The following is a 26872-nucleotide window of genomic DNA, read 5'->3' on the forward strand; positions in this document are numbered from 1 at the left end:
CTGTGGCAGGTACTCATGACTCATGCCTGAACTGTCTCTTTAGAGGAACCTGAGAGGAGGAATCTTTGAAGATCAAGGGGCTGTTCCTGTTTTGCTTCAGTGTTGTGGTTGTGGGTCAGGGACATGATAGAAGGAGACCCACATGGTGGGAGGATCCAGGTCTGGGTGGTTTCAGGTGGTGGCTCTTCCTCTCTTACCATAATGTAAGATCTTCCAGGTGTTGATTCTGATTTCATAGAAGGGGTGTTTCCCTGGGTTTTCTCCCACCCCATTGAACCCCATCTCTTGTATAGTCCTACAGGGGCAATGGATTGAGAGAGACCACTGCACTATCACCAGTGCCTGTGGGGTAGTCATTCTGCGACCTGCCCGGGGGGCCCGCTGCACAGTCAATGGCCGGGAGGTCACTGCCTCCTGTCGTTTGACCCAAGGTAAAACTGCTTATAACTCTATTTATGCCAGGATGAGGGATGGACTCCCACCTTTTTCATGGGCCAAACCAAGAGAGCCCAGGGAAGCAGACTTTAAAGACGGGACACCCAGCCTCTGCACTCAGAGATGTGAAGGTTTCCTAATACCATCTTCTTCCCATAAACAAAGAAGCCTGAATTCCAGGCTGTCAGGGAGGAGAAGGACTGTCTGAAATTTGTAACTGTGTCCTTGGGAAAGTTTTGGAACCTCAGTTTGCTCATCTGTAAAACAGCTGTAAGAGGATTATTGTGAGGATGGAATGAGCTAGTTCATGTGATGTTCTTCACAGTGTTCTTGGCACCCAGTGAATTCTCATTATCATTATTACTATTACTACTATTGTTACTCTATTACTATTGCTACTGTTGTTAATCTAATGTTAAGCATTCCCTCACTATTCCACCAGGAACTCATTTTGCTTTCCGTTGGAGTAGCAGAACTCTTCCTCTTCATTTTGTTAATTCAGTACGTATGCTGTGCAATATCCAGTGACTCTAACTGACTCAGACCTAAGTTATCCACTTGTTGAGGGCAGGATTTTGTCTTCCCAAAGGGCGCCCTACTTGTAATACACACTCAGAATGTGAGCTGTTGGTTAATTCTTACCTGTCTCTGTCACAGGAGCAGTCATAACCCTGGGGAAAGCACAGAAGTTCCGATTCAACCACCCTGCAGAAGCCGCTGTCCTGCGGCAGAGAAGGCAGGTGAGTGTGCTGCGATTTCAAGTTGGCTGCCAGCCTCCCTGCTTCTCCTTTTTGAGGGACAAGGTTGAGCTTTGTCTCATTCTCTTGAGTTGGGGGTGGTGACAGCAGCCTCACTGCTTTCTTCCTTGTTCCCAGGTCGGAGAGGCTCTCGGTGGCAGTGGCTCTTTGGAATGGTTGGACTTGGATGGAGATGTCACCACCTCCCGGTTGGGTCTCTGCCCTTTGCTTTGGAAGAAAAGGTGAGAAACATGTGCTCCTTCCACTGTGGAACCTACTGTTCTTACTTCTTAGTCTCTTACAACATGGAGCTGGATAAGGGAGGTGAGTGTAGTAGCCAAGCTCTGAGTGAGGCCTGCACAAGTGACTGAGGGGAACCGAGCTAGCTGCTCAGCTTGTTTTTGGCAAGGAAGCAGTCTTGGCCCTCATTCATTTCCTGTTCAGTATTGTAACTTTCTTCATCACTGGAAGGAGTATATCATTTGATATTTACTATGGCTGCTTTCTTCTGTCAGGATTTGAATGTGACTTGTTCACACGTATCTTTGAAACTGCTTCTGAACTTACCTCCCTGTGTTCCCCTTTAAATTCTGGACTGCCTGTGAGCTCATAGCGTGTGTCAACTTCCAGGACTATGGCTTCCTCTAGGTGTTTAAAGAGAGTGTGGGACTCAGAATCCTTTTTTTCCCTCAATACCAAGGGTCCCGAACTACACATAAGAGGGTCAGAAACCCCTGGAACAATGTGCAAATATCTCAGGACTCTACCCTCTCAAACCCACTTCGCCTGCATTGTGACCATGGAAGCTTGGAGTCAGAATTTTCTATGTGATTGGTGGCAACCACTTTTCTTCTTCATAGTCATTGATCCATTCTACATAGAATGCCCTTCCCAGATCTACATGTCTCATAAGTCAGATACTGGGAAAAGGGTATCTTTCCTGTAAGTCAAAGTAGTCTCTGACCTGGGGACGTTCTATAGAAAATGCCAGCAGGAGACTCAGTGTCTGTGAGACCACTGTTATCGGGAGGCTGCCCAGCATCATGAACATGGAGCTCTGGGGGGTTCTGATGGCCCTTTCCCCTGGTGCCTTCGAGAGATATAGCTGCTCTGTTCTCAGGCCAGGAGTATTTTCTGGCAGCTAACGACAGTCTTGGGTCTGACGTTGGTGGTGAGGGACATTAGACATAGGAGCAGAAGTGCTGTGATGCAGAGAGCATAAACAGCAGGCAAGTCCTCACATGTGGGCTGCTAAGGACCAAAGGATGAGGCAGAGTTGAAGGCAAGATTGCCCCAGTATTGCATGACAGAGGACTCTGTGGGGTGACAGGGAAGCTGGGAGAGGTGACACAACTGGAGTGTATTAAGGCCAAGGTGGATTAAGGGGCAGCTGGAGCTTTTGTTTTGTCAGAGTACAGTCATGAAAGGAGGCCTTGTCTTAGGTCAGGTTTCTGCTGGGAAGATACACTGGAGCTCTGTCTTTCCCAGAGTTCACAGGTATATAGGGAACAGCTCTGCAAGTTAACGAGCTGTGGTATTGAAAAGTCGTATTGGAGTTGGATAAAGCTGCATCACATCCTGAATTTCTTTCTTTCTTTCTTTCTTTCTTTCTTTTTTTTTTGAAGAAATTTTACTTATTTATATGACAGACAGAGAACACAAACAGGCAGAGTGGCAGGCAGAGGGAGAGGGAGAAGCAGGCTCCCCGCTGAGCATGGAGCCTGACATGGGGTTTGATCCCAGGACCCCGGGATCATGACCTGAGCTGAAGGCAGTCACCCAGCTGACTGAGCCACCCAGGCAGCCTGATGTCCTGATTTTCTGAAATAAAAGCTCTGTGGCTCTGGGCAAGTTACTGAGTCTCCAAGTCTGTTGGCTCACCCTAAGTAAGGATACCACCATCTGTCTCCAAGAGATCTGTGTGATAGGTTTTCAAAGAGCAAGTACACACAGAGTGCTTAGCCTGCTACCTGGTGCTGCCAGCCCTATGGCTAGAGGCCCCTGTGTAGAGCTGCCCAGGTACACAGCCTCCCTTTCATTTTCATGCCTCCCACCTTGTCCCAACTGACCCATCCACTCTAGAGAACACTGCCTTTTTAAAGTCTTTTCAGCTCTATAGCCCATGGGCACTGACATGACCTTTCAGCAATACCAAGAATGCACCCTTTCATTTGGAGAGGACAGAGAGAGATTGGAGAATTCAGGCCTCTCCCACTCGCTGCCTCCAGTCTTTAGCATCAGCTCCAGGAGCCTGCGGTCCTACGCAGCTCCAGTAGCTAGCATCTGTGTGTCAAGCCCTGGTGGAAGTGAGGTGGAATGGGACCTGGTGGAGAGAACCCAGGAGAGAGGAGAAAACTGTATGTTGTCAGCTGGGCTCCCAGACTCGGTTCGTGACTGTGTCTTCATGAGAGTCTCATCTGTTCCGGTGGGGTGGGCTCTAAAGCCTCTCTTTGTCCTAGAATTTTCTTCCCTTGTTTTTCTCTCTGGAGGAGCACTCATGGAGAGCCTGCAAAGCTGGAGCCAACTCCAGAGCCAGAGGAGATTGGCCAGCCTGCCTCTTTTTTCCCTTTGCAGTAGTGATGTAGACCAGAGAGGAGTTTGTCCTTGAAAACTGTTGCATTTTCCCCTTTGGAATTTGGGGGGCTTGACGATAAGTGCTTAGAGCCTGGGAGACCCTGTTGCTACTGCCACTGCCACCTCAGTGAGTACACACTGCTGCAGAAGCTGTCAGGCCTTGAAGCAGCTGGGAGGGCTGGGAGAGAAGGTTCGGGAGGATGTGGTGGAGTCCAGCAAGCAGCAGGGAGATGCTGGAGACACCCAAGATGAAGGGCAGTCATCTGATAGAGGTCCTTGGCTGGCAGGTAACTAAAGACTCGCCAGTAATAATCTACCCAGATGTGTAACATGAGGTTGGTATTTTTTTTTTTCCACCTGTTTTCTGGGTGGAAAAGCACATCTGACTGATGTGCTTAGCTGAGGAGCCATTTTTCAGTCTATTGGCGTGTGGCATCTCGGGTGAATGTGCTGTGTCTCTGGTGCTCATTCCAAACAGCTTCCCCTTGCAGGTCTTGTTGGTGCTGGGAAGCAAGCTGCACTGGGCCTGCAGAAGGTGACTGGCTAGCTGCTGGGGGAGGGGTAGAGGGAGTTGTCTACTCTGGAGAAGCAAATTGTGAATATGAGGATTTGGGAGACAGGGAGAGGAGGAAGTTGTGAATACCATCTGGGAATTAAAAATAAAGATGCCCTTCCTGCTCTTTGCATCTGATGTTCTGAGCTTTAGCTGGGTTCTTTTTTTTTTTTTTTTTTTTTTTTAGCTGGGTTCTTCTAAGAGTCTTTAATGGTCATGTTTGTAATTCAACCATATCTGTGGTCAGACAAAATTTGGAGCAGTAATGCATGTACAAAATGTTTCCCATCAGCAGCTTTTTCTAACTGTTTGGTGTTAACTGGTTTTCGTCCTAATTGCTGTCCCTAGTCTTTTGCCTCACATGTGACAAAGGGTGCCTTTCCTCTTTTCTGTACATTCCAGTGTGTGTATTTGGCCTTTTGGCCACAGCAGTCAGCACCAGTTTTCCCCAGAGCATACTCAATATCTGGGCCTGTCCCACGTCCTTGGACCCATTGTAGATTGAGTCACCTCATAGCCTCCTTCCCAGGGAAGAGATTGCTACGTTCTACCCATACTCTGCCCCTCCCCCATTCATCCTTCACTCTCCTCTGAAGGCTGTATTAAAAAATCACAATCTCTTCTACGACAGAGGCAGCAAACTTTCTGTAAAGGGCTAGATAGTATTTTAGTATTTGTGGGCCATAAATTTGTGTGCAGCTACTCAAGCAGCCTAGATAGCACATAAGTGAATGAATTTTCCAGTAACAGTTTATTTACAAAAACAGGCAGTGGACCACATTTGGCTCACAGGCTATTGTTTATGGACCTCTGCTTTGATACACCTCTGTGATTTCATTCTGTTCTACAAAGTAGTAAGTGTAAGCCAGGTAAACGAACCCCCTAGAGTACTACTGCTCAGACTATCTAGTGTCAAGTCATTAAGTGGGCCTTGAAGAGGCTTGGCATCCTGGGACTGGAATGAAGGCTAAGGGCTGGTGAAAGGAGAGCAGATTGGGGCTTTTTTGTTAGCCCACGACACACCCTACTCCTACAACCCAATCCCTCCCAGTCACACCCTATTTCTACAACCCAGAAGGCCCATGCAGTTGACTCCTTTAGAAACCCAAATGACAGAGATGGAGAGACCCTGCTGTGAGGTCCTTGCAAAAGAGGCCATGTGTGACCAAGGGAAAAGCCATACAGGTAGAAGCTGTCAGTCTTCAGAGGAAGACTGTATCTCATCCATGGCCACACAGGAACCTGCAGTATAAAGCATGACTGCAATCTAGAATTCTTTCCAAACTTTGTATTCTGGACAATTCCAAATACACAACCAGTCATCAAAGCATGGCTAATCTTGTTTCATTTATATCCTCACTCACTCCCTTTCCACTCTCCCCTGTTCTCCCCCAGCTGGGTCTAAATAAATCCCAGACTGTTTCACCAGTAAGTGTTTCAGTGTGTATCTCTGAAAGTCATGATAGAAGTCTAAAACACTTGAAGCCTATTCTTGGGCTCATTCACTGAGAACTGCCCTCGCGTGAAGACCAGCTCTCCTCCAGGTCTCCAGCCACACACACAGGTGTGGTGTACATATAAATTCTCTCTTCTCTGTATTGGCTGTCTCCTACTCCCAGCTCACAGAGGGTTTCTGTTTCATAAAATGGAGATAGAGTCACAATCTCTGAACATGTAGGAGACTTTGTGTTCCCACAGTGTTTGTTGGAGCTTCTGTTCTACTCTGTTTCCAGCAGGTTTTAAGTTTTTAATTCTTTTATTAAAGGACAAAGATTCTTGATTTAATTAAAATGTTTGTGTTTTTTAAAGCTGCTTTACTTTCCTGGTCATTTTCCTTAACCAGAATGAACCTGTGTTTCTGGTCAACTCACAGTCTAAGAATATGCTAGTCTAAGGACCATTCTCACCTCCTGCACTGTGACATCATGAACTGCCTGTGACAGCATGCCTGTGTGTCCCAAGTTGCCAGAAGTTCAAAGCCCTCTCTGCTCTGTTGAATTCAGGGCTCTCAGGAAGGCTTAGACTGCCAATGGTTTGTCCTGAACTGGGTTTGCATTTCACTTGGGTAACCCCGGCCCCTCTGTGATAGGAGAGTGCTGGAAGAGCAGAGTGACGAGGACCACCAGCCACTGAGGGCTGGAGAGGCGCCCCGCAGGGCCCAGATTCAGCAGCAGCACTACGTGGGGGATTTGAGGCAGCGAATCCTAGCAGGACAGATTAGAGCCAAGCAGGATCTGGAGTTGGACCAGGCGCACATCAGCCGGCAAATTAAAGACAGTAGGTGCCCACTGCTCACCATGTCTGCTTCACCTTCTCATCTCTTCATTTTCATGCTTCCACATCCTTCTGTATTCTCTCCTTTGTTTTCTTTGTGATATGATGGAATCTTTGGTATTAGGTGTTCTCTCCCCTCTTTTAGAAACCAGAGGCTCTTATGAGGGGCTAGAAGCAAGAATAAGGAAGCTAGCTTCCTTACTGCCCCTCAGAGTGATGGGCCCCCTGCTGTCTCCTCACATGCACATTTATCTATGCTTTGCTGCCTGCGCCAGCATGTGCTAAGGCCTGGGGGCTTCCGTCCCTAGCCCTGTGGTAAGGGGGCTGGGTAGCTCTCAAGTGCTGGGTGCCTGGCCAGCATTTTGCCTCCATTAATGTCCAGCCACAGCCAGAGTTGTCTGAGTCTAGGCTGCACAGGCAGGGAGGGAGGTGCTGACTTTCTCTCACAGGTGTCTTTGGTTCCCAGAGCAGGAGTGGCTCTTCAGAGAAGAAACTTGGCTAGCTGGCTTGCAGCAGCAGCAAGACCACGTGGCAGAGAAAGAACTCGAGGCCTGTGTGCCACCTGGTGCTTGGCTTCAGGCAGATCCTGAGACTCCACTATCCCCACTGGTCCGAAGCCGGAAGAGGGAGGTGCGACTGCAATTTGGGTGCCGGAAAGTACTTCGGGCAGCACGGCGGGACATCCGGCGAAGAAAGGCCTTCTTCCAGCTAGAGAGAATCATCAGCAAGCAGAGGCTGCTGGAGGCCCGGAAGGGACTGGAGCGGCCCACGGCATTGTGCTGGATCCAGGATGACTGCACCCAAAAGCCCCCACACCGGGTACCCAGCACTGATGCCATGGTACCAGGGCCTCAATGTGGAAGCAGACGGAGAGGTTGCAGTTCTTTGAGCCTCCGAAGGCTCTGCAGCCTGTACTTTCCCCACCTACACAGGTACAGCCAACAGTGGTCTCCTGAGATCACTGACCGAGGTTTACAGCCTTGTTGCTCAGGAGGTGTTCTCTACTTCCCAGGGCCTCAGTTTCTCAGTCTGAAATGGAAAGATTTGCCTACTCCTCTCTTCCCCACCACTTTTCCCACCTCTTTTTTTTTTTTTTTTCCCTACCTTTTCCCTCTTTTGACTACTCTTCTTTCTCTTAGGTGAGATCTAAGACTCAGGCTTTTACCTTCTCCTAATCTGAGTGGCAACTCTTGCTGCTTTGGTGATATCTTCCAAGTAAGAATCTCAGCCTCGTTTTTCACCTGCTCTTTAGACCCTGGCTATCCACGTACATCTCTTTGTGTTTGTTCTGCCACACCCTTCATCTCATGTCTCCTCACACCAGACTCGGTTCCTACACGCTTCCTCCTTCTCCCTCCCACCCGTCCTGCCACCCAAAGTGAGCTTCCTGACCCTACCTTCCAACTGGTAAGCAAGTGGAAGGCTATCTTGCTGACTCTTGGGTCCAATTTGGGATCTTCCTTTTTTTTCTCGTTTACTCCTTGCATTCGGTCAAGGTGACGATGGAGCAGGGGACTGTGTCTACTTCTTTATATCCTCCAGGCCCAGCTGGGGTCTTGCCCATAGTATGTTTATAGTTCATGTCTGTTGGTTCTGTTTGCTCACCTTTCTGGTCTTCAGAGTACTAGGCAAGTACTAGGCAGGTTTTATGGGTTTTTTTCCTGCCTTTTTATTAAAATTTTTCAAACATAAACTAAGTTGAGAGGATAGTATGCCTGTCTCCCACATTCAGCAATTAGCAAGATTTACCATGCTTGCATTAATTTCCTTTCCTTTCTTTTTCTGATGAAGTATTTTTTCTAAAGATTTTATTTATTTGACACACATAGAGAGAGAGAACACAAGTAGGCAGAGAGGCAAGGAGAGAGGGAGGGAAGCAGGCTCCTTGCTGAACAGAGAGCCTGATACAGGGCTCGATCCCAGGACCCTGAGATCATGACCCGAGCTGAGACTTAACCCAATGAGCCACCCAGGTGCCCCTGATGAAGTATTTTTAAAGCAACTTGTAGACATCGTGTGATTTCTAAAAAACAAGGACTTTTCTTATAATCACATTGTCATTGTTCACCTAACAAATTAAGATCAGTTATTCAATATAATCTAAAACCTGGGCCATATCCAATTTCTCTGATTTCCTCAAAAATATTTACAGTTGTTCAAATTAAGATACAAGTAGGGTTCGTATACTGCATGTGACCTTTTAAGTTCCTTATAATTCTTTTGGTTTCATTTTTATTTCTTCATATCATTGCTTTGTTAAAAGTGGATCAGTTCTGTAGAATATGCCACTTCATAGATTTGCCTGTTTGATTCCTTGCAGTATCATTTAGATTGTTCCTCTGTTCCTCATATTGCCTATTAATGGAAGTTTTCCCTAAAGGCATGATTAGATTCAGATTTGGTTCAGTCCTTTTATAAGATAAAGAATTTGAGTGACAGAGTATAGCTGGGCCTCTTTGAAGCCAAGACTGTAGTCCACAGGTGCTTTTTGTACCTGTAGAGCTTTTCTCTGACCTCAAAGGCTAGAGGGGACAGTGACATTGGCCTAGTCGTTAACTCTTGTAGAGCAAACTAAATGGGACTTTATATTCCCTCTGTGAGCAGGAAATAGGGACCTTTTATTTTCTGAACTGGCTTTCCTTTCTCCACAGTATTTTCCTGAATCGGGATCCCTCCACCGTGTTACCTCCTATGCCTGATCCTACTGACCAAATATCAGAAAAAATTCCATCAGAAGAGTATTTGCCCCAGGCTGCTTCTTACCCTCCAAGGACAGGATACTTCAGTAAGAATGCCCTCTATTCCTCAGGCAAGGGGCATCTCTGCATTGCTAAAGGGGCCTTGGCAAGGAAAGGAACCTCAGCGTCAGGCACCGCCCTCACTGTGAGTTCTGAATCTACCAGCATCCAGGAAATGGAAAGAGTGGGTAAGCAGCCCTGTTGGATGGTGTCCCAGAGCCTAACATCTCTGGATCATTCAGCCTACAAGCTAAAGCCAAGGGATGAGCCAGATGCACTCACCCATTACACCTGTACCAGGAGGGGTAGGGAACCAGCAGACCCTGACCACACACAAGCAGGGTGGCGAAAAGAAGGGAACCTTGGGACCCACAAGACTTATAAGGGAGCCTGTTGCATTTCCTCATGTCCCCGTGGACCCAAACAGGCATCTGGGCATGGAAAGGCAGCCAAGACTTTCTGGGTGGAATCCAAACCACCACCTCCAACCAGGGCATCCAAAAAGCAGCAGAGGGTTATGGTCAAAGACATTGCCAAAAAGTCCTCCTTTTTGCTTCCTGGCAGCCCTTTGAGGGGGCAACACATTGTGGGAGATCCAGACTCCACATCCTCACTCACAGATTTCAGCCCAAGCGTGGACCACATAAGAGAGAAAGATGGTGATTTATCTGATGCAGATAGCAGTTACTCTGTGGATTCTCTCTCTTGTGTCTACACCAAAGCCCTAATGAAACCGCTAAAGCCAGAGGACCCCCAGGAGAAAGAACAGGATCTCCCAGAGCCAGAGAACTCCGAAAGTGAGGATGGCCAAATATCTGAGGACTCACTGGCTGAGAAGGGGTATGAGAGCCCACCAGACAGCCCAAGGAGTAGTTATCTTCCCAATGGCCATGGCCACCGTAGGGTCAGAGTGAGAGCCTCTGTGAGGGGCTTCACCGCATCCTCAAACAGTGGACTATTCACCCAAACTCAAAGGAGCTTTTCCCTGGATAGCCTGCTTGATGCCCAGGAGGAACTGAGGGAAGATCAGCAAGAGGAGCCTTTCTTCAGTTCAGCGGATGAGATGCCCACAGAGACTTTTTGGCACCTACAGACCTCCAGTGTGCCCACAGCAGACCAGGAGGCAATGTACAACCTTGGTCCCATCCACCATGGAACAGAAGCCAGGCTGGATGCCATCCTGCCAGCGAGCAGTTCATTTTACCTTGGGCCCCCGCCCCAGCCCCGCTGTGAGCAACCTGAGTCAGAGATGGAGGCAAGCTCCCCTGAACAGGCAAATGTACTCCAAGGCCTGCAGCTTTCAAGAGGGAGCCCTCTGTTGTCCATGGATTCCTGGTTTTCCTGTGACTCTAAGATCAATTCCAGCAGCCCCTCAGGAATAGTGGGTTCTTTATGTCCAAGTCCTGAGGTCCAGGAATCTCAGCCCTGTGGATGGGAGAAGCCTGGACATTGGCAAAATATGGAAGAACTAAAGCCACCAGGGGCAGAAACACTCCTGCCCTACAGCTCCAAACTGCCCCGAGGTGGTGCTGAGCTGCCCGGCCATGTAAGCAGCATGTACGCAATCCCTGCTTCTGATACTTCTAGGCTGTCACTCTGGGGGTCTTACAGGATTCTTCAGCCACGAGTTGCTGGCATCTTTCGGACCAAAGGTATCTCTGACACAGCCCAGGAGGCCAACCCTGAAGTATCCAACAAGTCCAGTGTGCCAAGCGTTTTGGCTGCCTCTGTGGCCTCATTCACTCATGTAGGCAGCGCCCAGGAGAGGGACTGGGCTGCCCTTCAGCAAAAGTACCTCCTTGAACTGTCCCATCCTGTGTTGGAGGCTGTTAGAGAATCCAGGACAGCTTTCTCCTCCCTCGAAGAAGACTCTGTCTCCTTGACCCAAGCTTCTGGCAAAGAAACAGATACTCTATTGCCAGTTGGTTCTGGGGTATCAAGTAGTCTGGATTTCAACAACCTTCCTATCCATTTATCCAAAATTAGATGTTTGAGAGCAGAGAAAGAACAGGACAGTTTGAGTGCTGAGTTAAAAGGGACTTCAGATTCCTTTATAACTAGAGAGAAAGAGGTGAGTCATAGTGGAACTTACTCAGCCGATATAGAATCATTGACTTCTGGAACTACAAATGCACCAGTCTTTGCAGCAAACAAGATAGCAAACTCTATGACTGACGCATGTGAAGCCAAGCAGAACAGCTTGGAAGAGTCTTCTCACAGTAGTGGGAAACCTCAACTGATCACTTCCTCTGATGAATACTTTTTCCAGAGGAGCCCTTGTCATGGTCATGTCTCCATAGCCACTAAAAACCACTCGCCCCAGGGCTGGGGTTCTCTTAGGGAGAATAGTGCAGGCCAGGAGGGGCAGTTCAGTCCCAGTGGCTACCCATGCCTTCAGGAAGAGAAGGTAGACTATCAGGAGAGCTCCAGGGAAGTGGTTGGAAGACACCCAAGCATTTCATTTGCGTCAGGTCCAAAGCGGTACCCTCACTCTGCCACCTGGAATCCATTCCTGTCTTCCTTAAAGCCACCTCCCTTGGAGACATTCTATGTGACCAAAAGCCGGGATGCCCTGACGGAAACTGCCTTAGAGATCCCGGCTTGCAGAGAATCAAGAGTGCCTTCCCCACCCCCAAGAGAAGCCTGGGGCTTTGGTCATGACCATCAGGTTCTCCAAAATATTTATTTGAAGAATAATTGGCCAGTGCTATTACAAAACCAGAATTCCAAGATTGCCTCATCTCAGCAGGTTACAACAGGGAGGCCATTTGATCTGAACACCAAGGAAGTTAGCAGAGAAAGAGGGCAGGGCCCTGGAAATATTGAAGAAGAAAGCCATAATTCAGTTTATTTTTTTGTTGCTCAGAACAGACATTTTCTTTCATCTACTAGCACAGGAGTATGTGAATTTGAAAATCAAGTTGAAATTTTAAATGAGCACAGCCTTTCAGAGCACAAGGAGGGAGAAAAGGCCACTGTACAGTCCTACTGCAATGTTTGCTCAAGCCGTTCTAGGTCTAGGAAGCCTCTCCTTATTTGTGAGTCTGAGGCAGATGAGGAAGAAGAGCAGGATCACGATGTAGTCCTAAGGCAGACTCAGGCCTTTGATATGAACAGACAGTTTCCTTCTGGGGCCAGGTCCGATTTCATCTATGAAACCATCAATTTAGCCCTTGACAAGGACATGCTGGGGGAAACTGCTATTTCTTTGCAGTCCAGATCAGTACATCATAGAGTAAGTAGCCCAAACATGATGGCCCCGGATGAGAGTCTAGCTCACAAGGCTGAGAGGAAGAATGAATCTGGGCTTCTTGGGAAAGCTCTCTATTCCAAAGGCCACTCAAAAGAGTTTAAGCTTCCACAGACAGAGTCTACATATGAAAGATTCCAGTCAGTTACATGCTCTCAGGAAAAAAACCTGAGTGAATGTAAGGGCCCTGGAAGGTCACAAGTAATGTTAAGCCCTAAAGAAGAACCATCTGGAAAGAAACAAAATAAAAGAGTCAACAATGCTGATGAAATGGCCAGGCTAATCAGGAGTGTAATGCAGCTGGAAAGTGGCATCTTGGAAATTGAATCCAAGCAGAATAACAAGCCAAATGCTTCTCACTCACCGGGAGTCAAAAAAGAGTTTGTGTTCCAGGACCGGAGGGACCAGGAGATGGCTGACTATGTCCTGAGGCCAGGCAGCTTTGGAAACCACATGTTTTTGAAGGATCAACCATCTCCAAAACAGAGAGATGATGTTACCTTTAGGAATAACACAGCTGGAGAAATGGAGGTTAACAGTAGCATTGGGAAAGGTCCCTGGGTCGAGAAAACCACCTTGTACCCCTTCAAGTCAAGAGAATGTGTAGAAGACAAGTTTGCGAAAGAGCACACTCTCCTAACTGTATTAGACACACCCTCCCAGGACACATTTGGTGATGTAGGGACATGTACAGCTGGTAGAGTGTTCGCAGGCATTTGTGCTGATCCAAGAACCAAGGCATTGGCTGGTGCTCTGCCATTGCAGCTGAGCCCCAAGATGTCTTCTAAGAAGGAGGCCAAAGCAGGGGATGCATCTGCAAGCTCCAGAGGACAGCCCTGTGGCTTGGGAAGTCTTGAGGAACTGGAAGCTGTGGAAAGTTTTTGGGAAAGCCAAGTTGCCAAATGTATAAGTAGTTGTAAGCAAGAGGAACCCAAAGTTCAAGGCAGAGTTGAGGAGATGGCTGTGCGAAGTGGAGGGAGCCTACAGGAGGAAAACACAGTGATCTTGTCAACTCAGAAACTTTGTAGCCCAAGCTGGCATTGTATGGGTATATCTTCCAGCCAGGAGATTGGCCCATTGCTGAGTCGGCAAGACTCCTCTGCAGTTCCTCATGGAGACCTGAGCAGTACCTTGTCCTTGAATTGTCCAAGGCTGCCAAGAGACTGTCTTCATGCACGTGATACTGTAGGCATCTCTTCAGTTGACTATGTGCTGGATCCCACAATGTTGAAAATGCCTGACAGTGCCTTGGTAACTGGAGCAGGGTGTCAGAATCTGAGTGGAGAGCTCCAAAGCCACAGTCCCCAGGGAGATGTTAGAGGGGGCTCCTCCTTGGCACACTCTGCTTGGTGTGGGTCTGTGACATCCACAGCCATGGAATCTCATGGTCAATCCCATGTATCAGAGAGCATTCCCCTGCTGGCAGAGGGCCACAGATCAGCAATTACCCAAGACCAAGGAGAGGACCTCAGAAGCATCTCAATGGGCTTGAGTCCCAGAGAGGGTTTTGTTTCTGAAGCTGAGGCAGCTGTACAAAGAGGAACAGAAAGAACCAGTTCCCTGAATAGGGTCTCTAGCCCACTTGAACAGAAGGCCCACTGCGTCTTAGAAGAGGGTAACAGGCAAGGCCAGCAGGTGAGGCAGAAGGCAGAGAAGGAGGCTGAAGACCTCAGTTCTCCTAGTGGCCCTTTCTCAGCACCTGTGTCCCTGCCAAGGGTGCCTCACCCACAGCACTGTGCTCATACTTCCACGGGCCATGCTATGTTGGAGATCAGACAAGCAAAGGCCCAGGGAAAGCAGCTTCATGACTTTGGGGCTGAGGACAAAATTCTTTCTTACTATCAGACTTCATTAGGACCTGAATGTTCTTCAGGGCCCCCAGGTGGGTCTCAGTGTCCACAAAGGGACCAGTTAGTGTCAGACAGGACCGGGAATGAGGCTGAAGCACAAGGATTTCATGTGGCATCTCTCTCTGCTACATCAGGACATCTGTTGACTAATGAGAGGGAAGTTCCTCAGGCCACACCCCTCCCTGCAGACAGCTTTCAACATCCACCCAACATGGAGACTAAAACAGGGCCCTGGCGTCCCTCACAGACTTCTTCCCATGCAGCCCCAACTCTAGGCAAAAGCCATTGTGCTGGAGAACTGAGACATTTTCTGGGAACTGGTGAACGGTTTCTGTGTCACTCTTGTTCTGAAATCACAGAGAAAAAGAAGAAAGCACCCCGAACACCTTCCTCTTCTGATCCTGTGGGCTCAGGCAGCTTTCCGTCAACAGTTATGGAGGACAGGAGGGAAATATCAGAGGAAGTAGTGGCTCCCTTTTCTTGGGCCCCTAATGACGACCCTGGCATGATTTCGCACGGGGGAAACCAGTTAGCTCCGTGGGAGACTGCAGGGGCCGTGCGCCCTGGTGGTCAGGAGTGCAGCTCAGTGCATCAAGATCCTAGAATTCTAGATACCACTTGTGGAGGAGGTTCAGGTAATTTTTTAGTGGCTGCACAGGGAGGAAAAACAACCTATTTTGAAAGTCAGCTTGTGACCTGTGATGTTCAGAATTCTGTCAGCCTCTCAGTGCATACCCTGGACCACTCCCAATGCCTTGAGGCTTCCACTGACTTAGAAGAAGGGGGGTCAAATCCCAGACAGGCTACCATCCTGTCTAGAGTCCTGAGGAGTGTTGCACCAGAAGCTGCCTCGCAGCAGTGTGTGAAGTGGAAGGAGAATGTTGGTTGTGGGCTGCCAGAAGCCCACAGTGCTGGCAGCGAGCATCCCAGACTGACTCCATTGCCAGATCAAAGACCTAGTTTGGGTCCTGGGGGAGTTCAGGAGCAGGCCCAGTGCAGGTGCCCACAGCAGACTTCCTTTTGTGTTGTCTTCTTAGGGAACACTGAAAGCAGCAGGACTCTTAGTGCATCTGGGGGACAGGAAGACAGCAGAACAACTCCTTGCAATCCTCAACCTGTCACTTCTCTTGCCTGTTTCTCACTACCCTCCACTTTACCATGTCATAGGGATGGTGACCTGGGAAAGGAGAGTTCCAAGGCTGCCCCACAAACTCTCCAGCCACCCTGCATAGTGCCTTCCAGAGCCTGTGGAATGGATGAGAGAGGAGAGAGCTATGCTGGGGAACTTGAAGTGCTCTTGGCACCTGGTCTTGAGCCCAAAGGCATTCATAGAGAAATAGGGCCAACAGACAGCAGCACTCTGGAGCCTTCTACTTCTGCTGCTGTCCTATCTATGGCTCAAGGGGACAGCTCCCCTTCTGTATCTCATGTTGGGGCAAATTCACTGAGCCACTCAGTGGCTGATGGAAGCTCAAGGTTGGTAGAGTATCCTGAGAAAAAGGATGCCGAGAAGAAAGCCAGCACAGAGCTTGAGGCTACCTTTTCCTCTGCAGGCACATGGTCTGAGCCCCTGAGGATGTTTCTGGACAGCTCTGGAGGTGACCAGAGTAAACAAGAGTCTCAAACCAAACCAGAACCACCTTTAACGACTGAGAGACCACACACCCTGGATTTAAGTGAAGGGTCTGTTGAGAGTGAGCTTCTGGGGGAACCACAGCATGGATATTTAGGAAATGCAATCCAATGCCTTCCAGAAAAGCCACAACTTTCCACTAAGTCCAGAGATCACAGTGGCTTGGATCCCCAAGCCACGTTTGTAGCAAAGTTAAAACACATCTGCAGGCAGCAAGCTGATGGGCCCTGGGAGGAGGAAGAGCAGCAGAGAGATCAGGCTTCAGGTTGTGGTAAAGAGCCTGTCCAGGGCAGGAATTCTCAGCCTTCTCATGAAGTTGGCTTAGACAGCTGTCAGATTAGAGATGCAGGCAGAGAGGAGGCATGTGTAGCCAAGGCCTCTGTGTCTAAGCTCTCATCGGGCTTCAATGACTCAACTAGCATGCCTTTGGAGCAAAGTGAAGCCCCACAGCCCACACCCCCGAGCCCTGGCCTGCCTGCCTCTGGCACAGAGCAGCCGGCTCCCCCCAGCAGGGGCTCACTTCCTGTGATTGCAGTCGTCTCTGGCCCCAAACACTCTAGGTCCTCCCTCAGACCACAGTTCTCTGTGGTCAGCTCTTCCCGGTCTCTTCTGGAGCTGAACATGAGTGTGGAGCCTCCTTCCCCCACAGATGAATATACACAGGAGCCTAACAGATTGTGGTTTCCACATACCAGGGACTATTTCTCAGGTAATTCAGCAGTGAGAACATCTCTGAAAGCTGAGGGCTGTGGTCAGAGAGCCCCATCTAACTTGGACAATAGCACTGCTGACCACGGGCCCCCCAAACCTGCCACCCCTCCTTACCCAAGGTCATCAGCTCTCTCTTGCATGCCAACCCCTGATTTCATGACCAGTTGGACATCTAGTACCCTGGAAGAGACCTGGCAGGAAAGTCCAGAGAGACTGGGTAGCCAGGCCAGGCCAGAAAAGTGGCACTCTAAGGCAGACAAAGGAATGTTACACTTTGACTCCAGTGACATCCATCCCTACATCCTATCCTATCCAGAGGGGCCTGTGCAGATCGGCTGGAAGCAGTATGTATTTGGCAATGCAGTGGATGTCTCCTCTGGCCAGACACCCCAGAGCCTGATACCATCAAACATGGCCCATTGTTCAAGCATGGACAATGGTCTAGAACACCAGAACTCTCCACTCTCCTCCCACCTCAGCACCTCTGCCAATGCCCGGGACCTGTCGAGCCCACACAGTGTGGGAAATGCCCAGGGTTCACGTGAGGCCTGGGAAGTATGGGGCTCCTCATTTGCTTTGGGGAACCTCCACATTCTGAAGAGCCCTGAGGAAGCAACCGCCAGTAAGGGTCCTGACAAGAGAGCGCAGTTCCTGGGAACCCCTGATGAAGCAGGCTGGCTGAGGAGGGAGCCTCTCTTGGCTGAAGGGAGTGCTGCAGGTTCAGTAGATGAGATTACGCTGCTGTGTCCATCAGAGGCAGGTGGTCCTGTGGGACCGTCCAGGATGGGCACCTTGGAGCAGGGCACACAGACCATGGGGTGCAGTCTCCGCTGGAGCTCCACCGACCTCTCTGCTCAGCCAGAAGCCAATGCAGTGCCAGGCTCTGGTCTGGTCTCCTGGACCAGCATGCATAATCTGTCTCTCCACCTCTCACAACTGCTGCACAGCACCTCAGAGCTGTTGGGAAGTCTTTCCCAGCCAGGTGTGGCTGAAAAGGAACAGAACATCAAGAGGGAGATCCCAGATGAGGTGACACAGGCCCTTATGATAGACGGCTGTACTCAGACCACCATGGACAAGGGCATCCAAACTGACCTGGCCTTACCACCTCTGCACCTTCAGGCCCCAGAGGCCAACCCTCAGGAGGTCAACGTGGTCCTCGAAGTGCTGGGCTCAGATATTCCCACCATGTCTCAAGAGCAGGGCTGTGTCACAGGGATACTTCAGAAGACAAAGGCAGAGGAAACGACATGGAAAATGGCAGCGCCTTCAGAACTTCAGGAAGAAAGCACTCACTGCAGGCCCCAGAGCCTTCCGGCACCCCCGTTATCCCACTTGAGGTTTCAGAAAGCTCACTTTGGGCAGAACCTCCCTTCTGTGAGCCCTCAGGCTTCTCCTGATGACTCCCTACCTCCCAGTTCCCAGCCAGAGGATCCCTCCTGCCTGGCTATTGGTAGCCTGAGCCTCAGTGGCTCCCAATCCCCAGAGCCCTGCCCCAGTGCTGTGGAGTCTGTCAGGGATCCTAAGGTCAAGAAGGAGCTGGGCACCATGGGAATGTTGTTGGTGGACAGGGCCTCCTCCCCAATCCTCACGCTTAGTGCCAGCACCCAGGGGTTAGGGCTCCCCGCAGACTCTTTGTCACTCACAGCCCCCTCAGCATGTCCTTTTGAAGGCCACCAGGAGCTTGTCTCCAGCCCAGACCTCCTTGACACCTCCAGGCCTCTAGTGGATAATCATTCTCAAAGCACTGATGAGGCAGGTGGCTCCCAGCAAGTGGGGATTCCATGTGGGGAAGGCAAGAATCCCTTAGAAAGGAGCGATGGCAGGTCATTCCTTGAGATGAGCCCCCCAGGCAGCCCACCGCAGAGCCCAAAACTCCCAGTGTGTTTCTTAGGGCAACTGCCTCAGCAGCTTCAGCCCAGGACCACCACCTTGGTCCAAAGAGAACTGCCAACACCCTCACTGAGGAGCACAAGTCAGAGGCTGGCTGATGGCTTTGTGCCAGAGGACCTGGCTTCCTTAGAGGACAGCCTAGTGAGCAGTAGGGGGCCAAGTCAATGGGAGAGCAAGACAGAAAATGGAGGTGAGGGTCCAGCATTACCAGTGGAGCCACAGCCCAGTCTGGACTTTCCATCTTCAAGGGGAGGCCTCCAGCCCCTCAGCCCCTGCCCTGTCTCCGAGTTTACTGATAGAACAGGGCTCCAGGCTTCCACTTTGGGCCCAACTGAGGTCTGCCAATCTGAGGTGCTGCTGTGCCCTACTTCCCAGGTGTGCAGGGCCCCTGACCCCCAGCATCATGGCCCGAAGGACTTCCCAGTGCATAACAAATTTCCTCGTTGGTGTGGGGTTCAGAATGGCTCTCCTGGGGAGCTAGGTGTGATGGAGTCACTGGAGATCAGATGTGATCTGAGCTCTGGAGAGCAGGGACAGAAGCCCCTACAGCCTCCTGATGACCAGAGCCGGGATCCTCAGTTGTCCCAGCGGGATCGGATCCCCCTGCAATCTGGGGCCCAGAACCTCTCACTCAGCATGGAACTCACAGAAGCAAAACTGCACCGCGGCTTTGGGGAGGCAGATGCCCTGCTGCAGGTGCTGCAGAGTGGGACAGGGGAGGCGCTCACTGCTGAAGAGCCTGTGCGGTCCACCTGGGAGGAGCTCTATGCCCGGTAAGGGCCCCCAGCCTGGCGGGCAATGGCGAGAGGTGGGCTGGAGGAGAATCAGAAAAGGCTAATAGCTGGCTATACCGTTTTCCCCCGCTAAGCTCTGGGATCTTCTGGGGATCAGAGGTAGATCTTAAGATGGAGAAGGGCATTCAGGGCCAGCTTCAGTGAATCAGTCACATTTCGTCTCAGGCAAAAACAAACGATTGAGACCCTCCGGAGAGAAAGGGCTGAACGACTTCAGAACTTCCACTGGACACGGAGCCTCCAGCCCAACAGGGATCTCCCCACCCGGGACCCCGACCTACCCAGCAGGCGCCGAGAATACCTGCAGCAACTGAGGAAGGATGTTGTGGAGACCACCAGGTGAGGGTGGACCCAGAACCCCACAGAGAGCAGGTTGTGTGTAGGGTGAGAGGGCTGTGGGGAGCAGGGCTTGGAGAGAGGAGGATACAGCTTTCTTGGACGGGAGTGATTCCAGGAGTGGGTGGAGGTGACTGTGGGAGAATGGGACAAGGGAAAGAGGAGGATGTGGGAGGGCATAGGGTGAGGACAGGGGACAGGTCATGGGAGAGGGTGGGCAGAGTGGCTGTAACCTACCATGTAAGACAGTAGGCCTGAGCCTCAAAATGCGTTGTAAAACCAAACTGTAGGCAAAGAGAGGATGGTGTTGAATAGGTCTGGGATGAGCAGGCCAAGGCTGTCACCCACCTGCCCATAATGTTAGAGGGCATCTCTCCACCCTATGGTTTTCCTCAGGAGCCCAGGGTCGGCATCACGGTCTGCTCACCCCGCCTCTGACATAGCACTGATGCTGCAAGAATACCAGCGTGCTCGCGAGGAGGCCAAGGTGGAGATTGCCCGGGCCCGGGCCCGGCTACGGGAACGGACTGAGCAGGAGAAGCTGAGAATCCGCCAGCAGATCATCTCCCAGCTGCTGAGGGTGGGAAGTGGGACAGGCCGGTGATGTTGGGGTAGTCCTAGAGCAGATGTCAGACTGGGTCAGCCTTCACTGGAGCTGCCTCTGAGTCAGGATGTGGTACATGGAGGAAGGTGTCAGACTCCTAGTACCAGCTCAAAGCTGTGCTCACTCTTTTTCCATGTCATCCTGCTCTGACCAGCTCCTGTCCCAAGGCCAGAAGCTGGGAGGAAGCAGCTTTGGTTTTTAGTTGGGGTAAGCTTGTGGGGAGGCCTGAGGGTTTCAGGTTGAGGTGGGAGGTGCTGGGTGCTGGGGAGGTTTCGGGTGGAGTGGGGGTAGTGGGTAGGTTACACCAGAAGCTGGTTGACATCCCCCTGTCCTCAGGAAGAAGAAAAGCTGCATACCCTGGCCACGTCCAACTCCCTGTGTACCAGCTCCAATGGAAGCCTCTCCTCTGGTGTTACTTCTGGCTACAATAGCAGCACAGCCTTGCCAGACCAGCTCCAGTCCCCAGACAGTGTGGTGAGTAGGCAGATGCTAACAGTGAGCCAGGGGCCAGAACGGAGGCAAGAGTTGGGGCAGGAAATTCTTCCTCCTGGAGGCCGCTGCTGACATGAGCCCTTCTTGTGGATGAGAGGTAGCCTTTGGTTTTAGTTTTGTCTCTTACTTCCTGTTTGTTCATCCAACAAGTGTTTATTTTGTAGGTAGTATTTTAGGCCCTAGGGATATAGCAGTGAGGAAAACCATGTACAGCTTATTTAGTGACTATTTAATCACCATCGCAGTAAGTTATATGAAGAAGGGGTACTAAGCCAATATAAAACGGGATCTGATCTAGTCTGGTAGGTCAACAAAGGTAGTCTGAAGAGGGTGCCTTTTAAACTGAGATCAGGAGGGGTGAAAGGCAGTTAACAGAAGAGGTTAGTGCTGGGGGGTCAGGTGTCAGGAGAGATGGGGGTGGGAGCGCAGTCTTCCAGGCAGAGGGCTTGGCAAGTGAGGCCATGAGGGAGGAAGAGTTGGAGGAACTAATAGAAGGCTGGTGTGGCTGGAGAATAGTGAGACAGGAAAGGGAAGATCACATAGACTGTTATGAATTCTGGCCCTTTTTGGATCCATGTGATCATGTTACTTCCCAGAAGCTGCTGTAAAGCTTTGAAGCAGGGGAGCAGGATGATGAGATTATAGGAGAAGGGGGCAGAGCAGCTGTGGGTAGAGCCCAGTGAGAGTTGCCCATCGCCTTGTCAGGAGCCCTGGCAGTGAAGCCGAGCACAGAGAGTGCTGTGGACAGAGAGCATCCCCAGGATACAGAAGCCGGTTGCCTGTGAGAGGAGGGGACATGGTGGAGCTGGGAACAACACACACTTCTGGCTGGAGCAGCTGAGGGGACCGTGATGGCGACAGTACCTTGGAGCATTGGAGGAGGACAGGTTTTGTGGGAAGGATCATCAATCTGGTTTTCCTGGGTTTAGAGTGCCTGTGAGAAAGGCGAGGAGAGCAGTTGGGAATATAGATATGGAGCTTAGGGGTAAGATCTGGTTGGGATATAAAATTTGAAATTTGTTTTATATTAAACTTCACACAGTAAAAATAGTATTCAGACGGTAGCAAAGGACATATGATATCAAGTTCATCTTTCAGTCTCCTGTTTTCCCTCCCCCGAGCAGTCACACACCAGTGTGGGGTATATTTCCAGAGGCATTCTGGACGACATTCTATGTTTTAATATCTGTAAGAGTATGCATATCTTTTTCTGTAAATTTTCTTGTTTTTTAGATATATTTTTCTTTCTCTTTAAAATTTTGTTATTTTTTGTTATATATTTTATTTATTTTTGAGAATGTGTGTATATTTCTAAAGTACATGAATGACAGCATACTGTATATACCTGCTTTGTCCCTTTTCATCCTGAGGAATGTCTTTCAGATAGCACTGCACACTGGCAAATCTGCTGCTGACTCATCCTTCTTAACGGCTGATACAGTGTTTCCTTTTCCTCTTTGCATGTTAATAAATGTCATGTTTTTGCATAGATAATCTATCATATGGTATTTCTACCATTCATGTGGTAGAAAAGACAAAAAATATGGACATCTGTAAAGATATATAGGGCAGTACCTGTTCCCGTTGCCTGAGAACCTGGTCCTCCTCCTTCACTGACACCTATGTCCCCTGGCCCCGAGGCAACAGTGCTGTTGCACAAGGGGGCTTGAATTCAGTCTTCTGCTGTTATGAACAGTGCTGCCATCCATAACTTTGTGCGTGTGTCATCCTGTACATGTGCCAATATACCTAGAAGTGGACTCAAAGAGTATATGTATTTGAGATCTTAATATTGACAAGTTTTCCCTCACACAGATGTACCAATTTATACTCCCACCAGCAACAGAAGAGAGACATGTTACCCCCATGCTCTCACCAAGTTGTTATCAAATGTTTGATTTTTGCTGAGCTATCTGTTCATATCTGTAACTCATTTCTCTATTTTTTTCTTACCAATCTCTGGAGTTCTTTTGGCAAGCTAGCCCTTTGTCTGATAGGAGTTACATTTGTCTCTGTTCTTGGTTCTCTTCTGACTTTGCTTATTGTGTTTGGAGCCATTCAGAAGTTTTTGTCAGTTTTTCTCTTAATTGTCTATGTTCTGATCATAATTAGAAACACATTCTTCATTTGAAAGTTCCAAAGAATTGCTCCTGTGATTTCTTCTGGAAATTACATGGCTTTATTTTTCATGTTTAAATCTTTGATTAAAAAAAATAAAATAAATCTTTGTTCATTTTGAATGAATATATATATATATATATATATCTAGATATCTAGATATCTAGATATATCTAGATATATAGATATCAAGTTGTCCCTTTAACATTTGATAGTTCCTCTGGGCAGCTCATCTCTACTTTACCAGCTTAGGATGCCAACTTTTCTTATATAAGGTTTAAAATGTGTTTTACTCCCTGTTCTTCTTTTTCTGAGCTTTTTCCCCTTAAATTTGTGTACTTGAAAGAGAGCAGAGCGAGTGAGAGAGAACTCGAGTGAGGGGAGCAGGCAGAGAGAGAGGGAGAAGTGACTCCCCACTGAGCAGGGAGCCCGATGCGGGGCTTTGTCCCCGGACTCTGGGACCATGACCTGGACTGAAGGTAGACACTTAACTGGCTGAGCCACACAGGTGCCCTTTTCTAGAGTATTTTTTCTTGTTTACTTTTTATATGAGATTTAGAATTAGCTTAACTAGTTCATTTATAAAAACTCGTTCATATTTTTAATGGGACTTTGTTAAATTTATAAACTGATTTATATTTATATTTATAAACTGAGATTTAGGGAGAAATCTCATCTTATGCAATAGAATTTCCTAACCAAGGACATAGTAAGTTCCAGCCACCTTTGTGTGTTTAAAATTTCCTTGACATTTCTCACAATTTCTTGTCAGATTTATTCCTAAGTGTTTTATTTTTTGTTGTTACTGTTGTAACTGTACGTGTTTTATGTTATTTTTGTTACTGTTGTTTTGCCTTTGTATCTTTTGTATGGTTGTTCATTTGTATGTATGAAAGGCATTGATGTTTATTTTGTGTGTCCATATTGTTTTTTGGTCTGTTCTCTAGATCTGTCTGTACTAATACAGTAGCCACCATCATAGGTAAGCTATCTTATTTTAAATTTAATTAAAATCGAATCATAGCTTTTGCTCTTAAGTCACACAAGCCACATTTCACATGCTCAATAACCACATGTGGCTAGTGGCTACCATACTGTAGAGCCCTGCTTTCGATTTTTTTTTTTAGGCATGAAACCACATAATCTGCAAGTAGAGATGGCTTCCCCATTTCCTTTCTAATTTTTGTACCAGTATTTTCTTTTTCTTTTCTAAGTGCATTACCTAGTATTTCCAGCATAAATAAAATCGTAGTGATGACAGTGACCATCCTTGTCTTCTTCCAGGCTTTAGTAGGAATGCTTCTAGTGTTTCCCTATGTAAGCTGGGTGCTAGTTTTTGAGCTGAGCTAGATCTCTTTGGCAGTACTAAGTAAGTGTCCATCTATTCCTATTTTACAGAGCATTCTTACATGGAATGGTTATTTCAGTCTTTGGAGATGATCATCTGATGGGATAATATTGAGCCATTCTTGCAGTCTGGAATCAATCCTCTAATACATTGTGTACTTGTGCATATGCTCTATTATTTTAATGTGGTGTCAGAGTCTATTTGCCATGTCTTCAGGATTTTGCATCAGTATTTATGACTTTTTCCCCTGTAGTTTATGTTTTTGTAATAAGTTTCAGGTTTTGTTACCAGTGTTATATTTCTTTTTAGGAATAAAATGTTCCGGAATAGTTAAAAAGTAATGAAACTTTATACCTATTAAATTGTCAAAAATTAGAAAGTCAGATGTTGGCAGGACTTTTGGGAAATAGGAGTCTTATAAGACTTATAAATTTCTTATGATCCAGCAATGCTTGCATAGTTTATGAGGGTACATGTATGAAATTATTTATTAAAGCATTGTTTGAAGTGATAAAGAGTTGGAAACCATTTGAGAATCCATCATTGGGCGAATGGATAGATAAAATGTGGTTGATATGGGGCGCTGGTGTCTCAGTTCGTTAACCATCCAACTCTTAATTTGACCTTCATTCATGATTGCAGGGTTATGAGATCCACTCCACACTGGGCTTGGAACTTGCTTGAGATTCTCTCTCTCTCCCTCTGCTTTTCCCCGCCCCTGCCCCAGTATACGCATGCTCTCTCTCTGAAAAAAAGAAAGTGGTCTGATGAGATCAGGAGTTGATAAACAAGGCTCTTTGGCCAGACCAGGCCCTCTGCCTGATCTGATTTTGGTAAATGAAGTTTTACTGGAATATAGCCTTGCCTATTTATTTATATGTTGTCTGTGGTTATGTTTATGTTCTAATAGCAGAACTCTGAGTGGATGAAACCTACTCAAATGGTCCACAAAGCCTCAAATACTATCTAGACCTTTGCAGAAAAAGTGTGCCAATCCCTGGTTGAGATTTTTTTTTTATTTCTTTTGGAGTTTTTATCCTAATTTGTTAATTTCTGCTTTAAAAAAATTAATTCATTTTTCTTGTGATAATTTCTAAGTCTTGTCTTGTGGTCAGTAGTTTTGTGGAATGTGTTTGCTATTTTCTCATGATTAGATTGAAGTTATGCATTTTGGCAAGAATACCACAGTAACGATGTGCCCTTCTCATTTGGGGTTGCTAGATAAAGCAAAGAAAAACACAGGACATCCCTTAGAGTTTTAGACCAATGACAGATGATACTGTTGTGTAAGACTGTCTCCTGCAAATGCCTTATCCTTAGTACATTATAGCAGAGGGTGCTTGATGTCAATATGTCCTGTTGGTGGTGTTAACCTTGAGGTTACAGTGATGTCTAGGAGCTGTCCACTCAAAGTTACTATTTTTCTCTTTATAATTAGTAAACATTTGGCAGAGATACTTTTTTTTAAAATTTAAATTTATTTATTTATAAGATAAACATATAATGTATTTTTATCCCCAGGGGTACAGGTCTGTGAATCTCCAGGTTTACACACTTCATAGCACTCACCATAGCACATACCCTCCCCAATGTCCATAACCCCAGCCCCCTCACCCAACCCTCCTCTCCCCAGCAACCCTCAGTTTGTTTTGTGTGATTAAGAGTCACTTATGGTTGGTCTCCCTCCCAATCCCATCTTGGCAGAGATACTTTTAAACTATGCAAGTATCCTGCTTTTCCTCAAGCTTTTGCCTACTAATTTGAGCATCCATCAGGGTATTTTGTTTGAAAAAAATTATTACTGTGGTTTTCTTTTAAGATTTAATTTTTTATTTGACAGAGAGAGATCATAAGGAGGCAGAGAGGCAGGCAGAGAGAGGAGAAAGCAGGCCCCCACTGAGCAGAGAGCCCAATGTAGGGCTCGATTTCAGGAACCCGATATCATGACCTGTGCTGAAGGCAGAGGCTTAACCAACTGAGCCACCCAGGTGTTTTAATGGCAATTAAAATGGTAATTGTTTTAATGGCAATTTTGTATTTCCCTCATTTCTTCTACATTTATTTATTTATTTTTTAAAAGATTTTATTTATTTAACAGAGAGAGAGATCACAAGTAGGCAGAGAGGCAGGCAGAGAGAGAGGGGGAAGCAGGCTCCCCGCTGAGCAGAGAGCCCGATGTGGGGCTCGATCCCAGAACCCTGAGATCATGACCCAAGCCGAAGGCCGAGGCTCAACCCACTGAGCCACCCAGGTGCCCCTCTTCTTCATTTGTTAATTAGAATTTTTCTGTAAGGAAGTATTCTTCTCTCCTATTTATTCAGTTATTTAAGTTGTTCAGTTTTTTTTTTTTTTTTTTTTTTTTTTTTTTTTTTAGTTGTTCAGTTTTTGACTCATATATATTTTATTCTGTGGGTTATAATCTAATAGTAGCATTTTTTAAAAAGGTTTTATTTATCTGACAGAGCGAGCAAGCACAAGCAGGGGGAGGGTCAGAGGGAGAAGGAGGCTCTCTGCTGAGCAGGGAGACCGACG

General features: G+C 47.9%; 1 protein-coding gene across 7 annotated transcripts in view; it reads left to right on the plus strand.

Annotated features, from left to right (window-relative positions):
• STARD9 (StAR related lipid transfer domain containing 9) overlaps positions 1-26872 on the plus strand; it is a 124084-nt gene that overhangs the window by 85523 nt on the left and 11689 nt on the right. For 5 of the 7 annotated variants that reach the window (XM_032343450.1, XM_032343447.1, XM_032343448.1 and 2 more), the window contains 9 exons: positions 294-431; positions 1093-1175; positions 1311-1414; positions 6389-6576; positions 7040-7505; positions 9225-19421; positions 19608-19781; positions 20175-20358; positions 20719-20856. In XM_032343450.1, coding sequence (XP_032199341.1) covers positions 294-431; positions 1093-1175; positions 1311-1414; positions 6389-6576; positions 7040-7505; positions 9225-19421; positions 19608-19781; positions 20175-20358; positions 20719-20856 — 11672 coding nt within the window. Of the gene's footprint in view, positions 1-293; positions 432-1092; positions 1176-1310; positions 1415-6388; positions 6577-7039; positions 7506-9224; positions 19422-19607; positions 19782-20174; positions 20359-20718; positions 20857-26872 lie in introns of those variants that run through there. The other 2 variants (XM_032343452.1, XM_032343453.1) reach the window with 2 other exon arrangements.

Source organism: Mustela erminea, chromosome 5, assembly GCF_009829155.1.
Source record: "Mustela erminea isolate mMusErm1 chromosome 5, mMusErm1.Pri, whole genome shotgun sequence".
In the NCBI taxonomy this organism is placed as follows: Eukaryota; Metazoa; Chordata; class Mammalia; order Carnivora; family Mustelidae; genus Mustela; species Mustela erminea.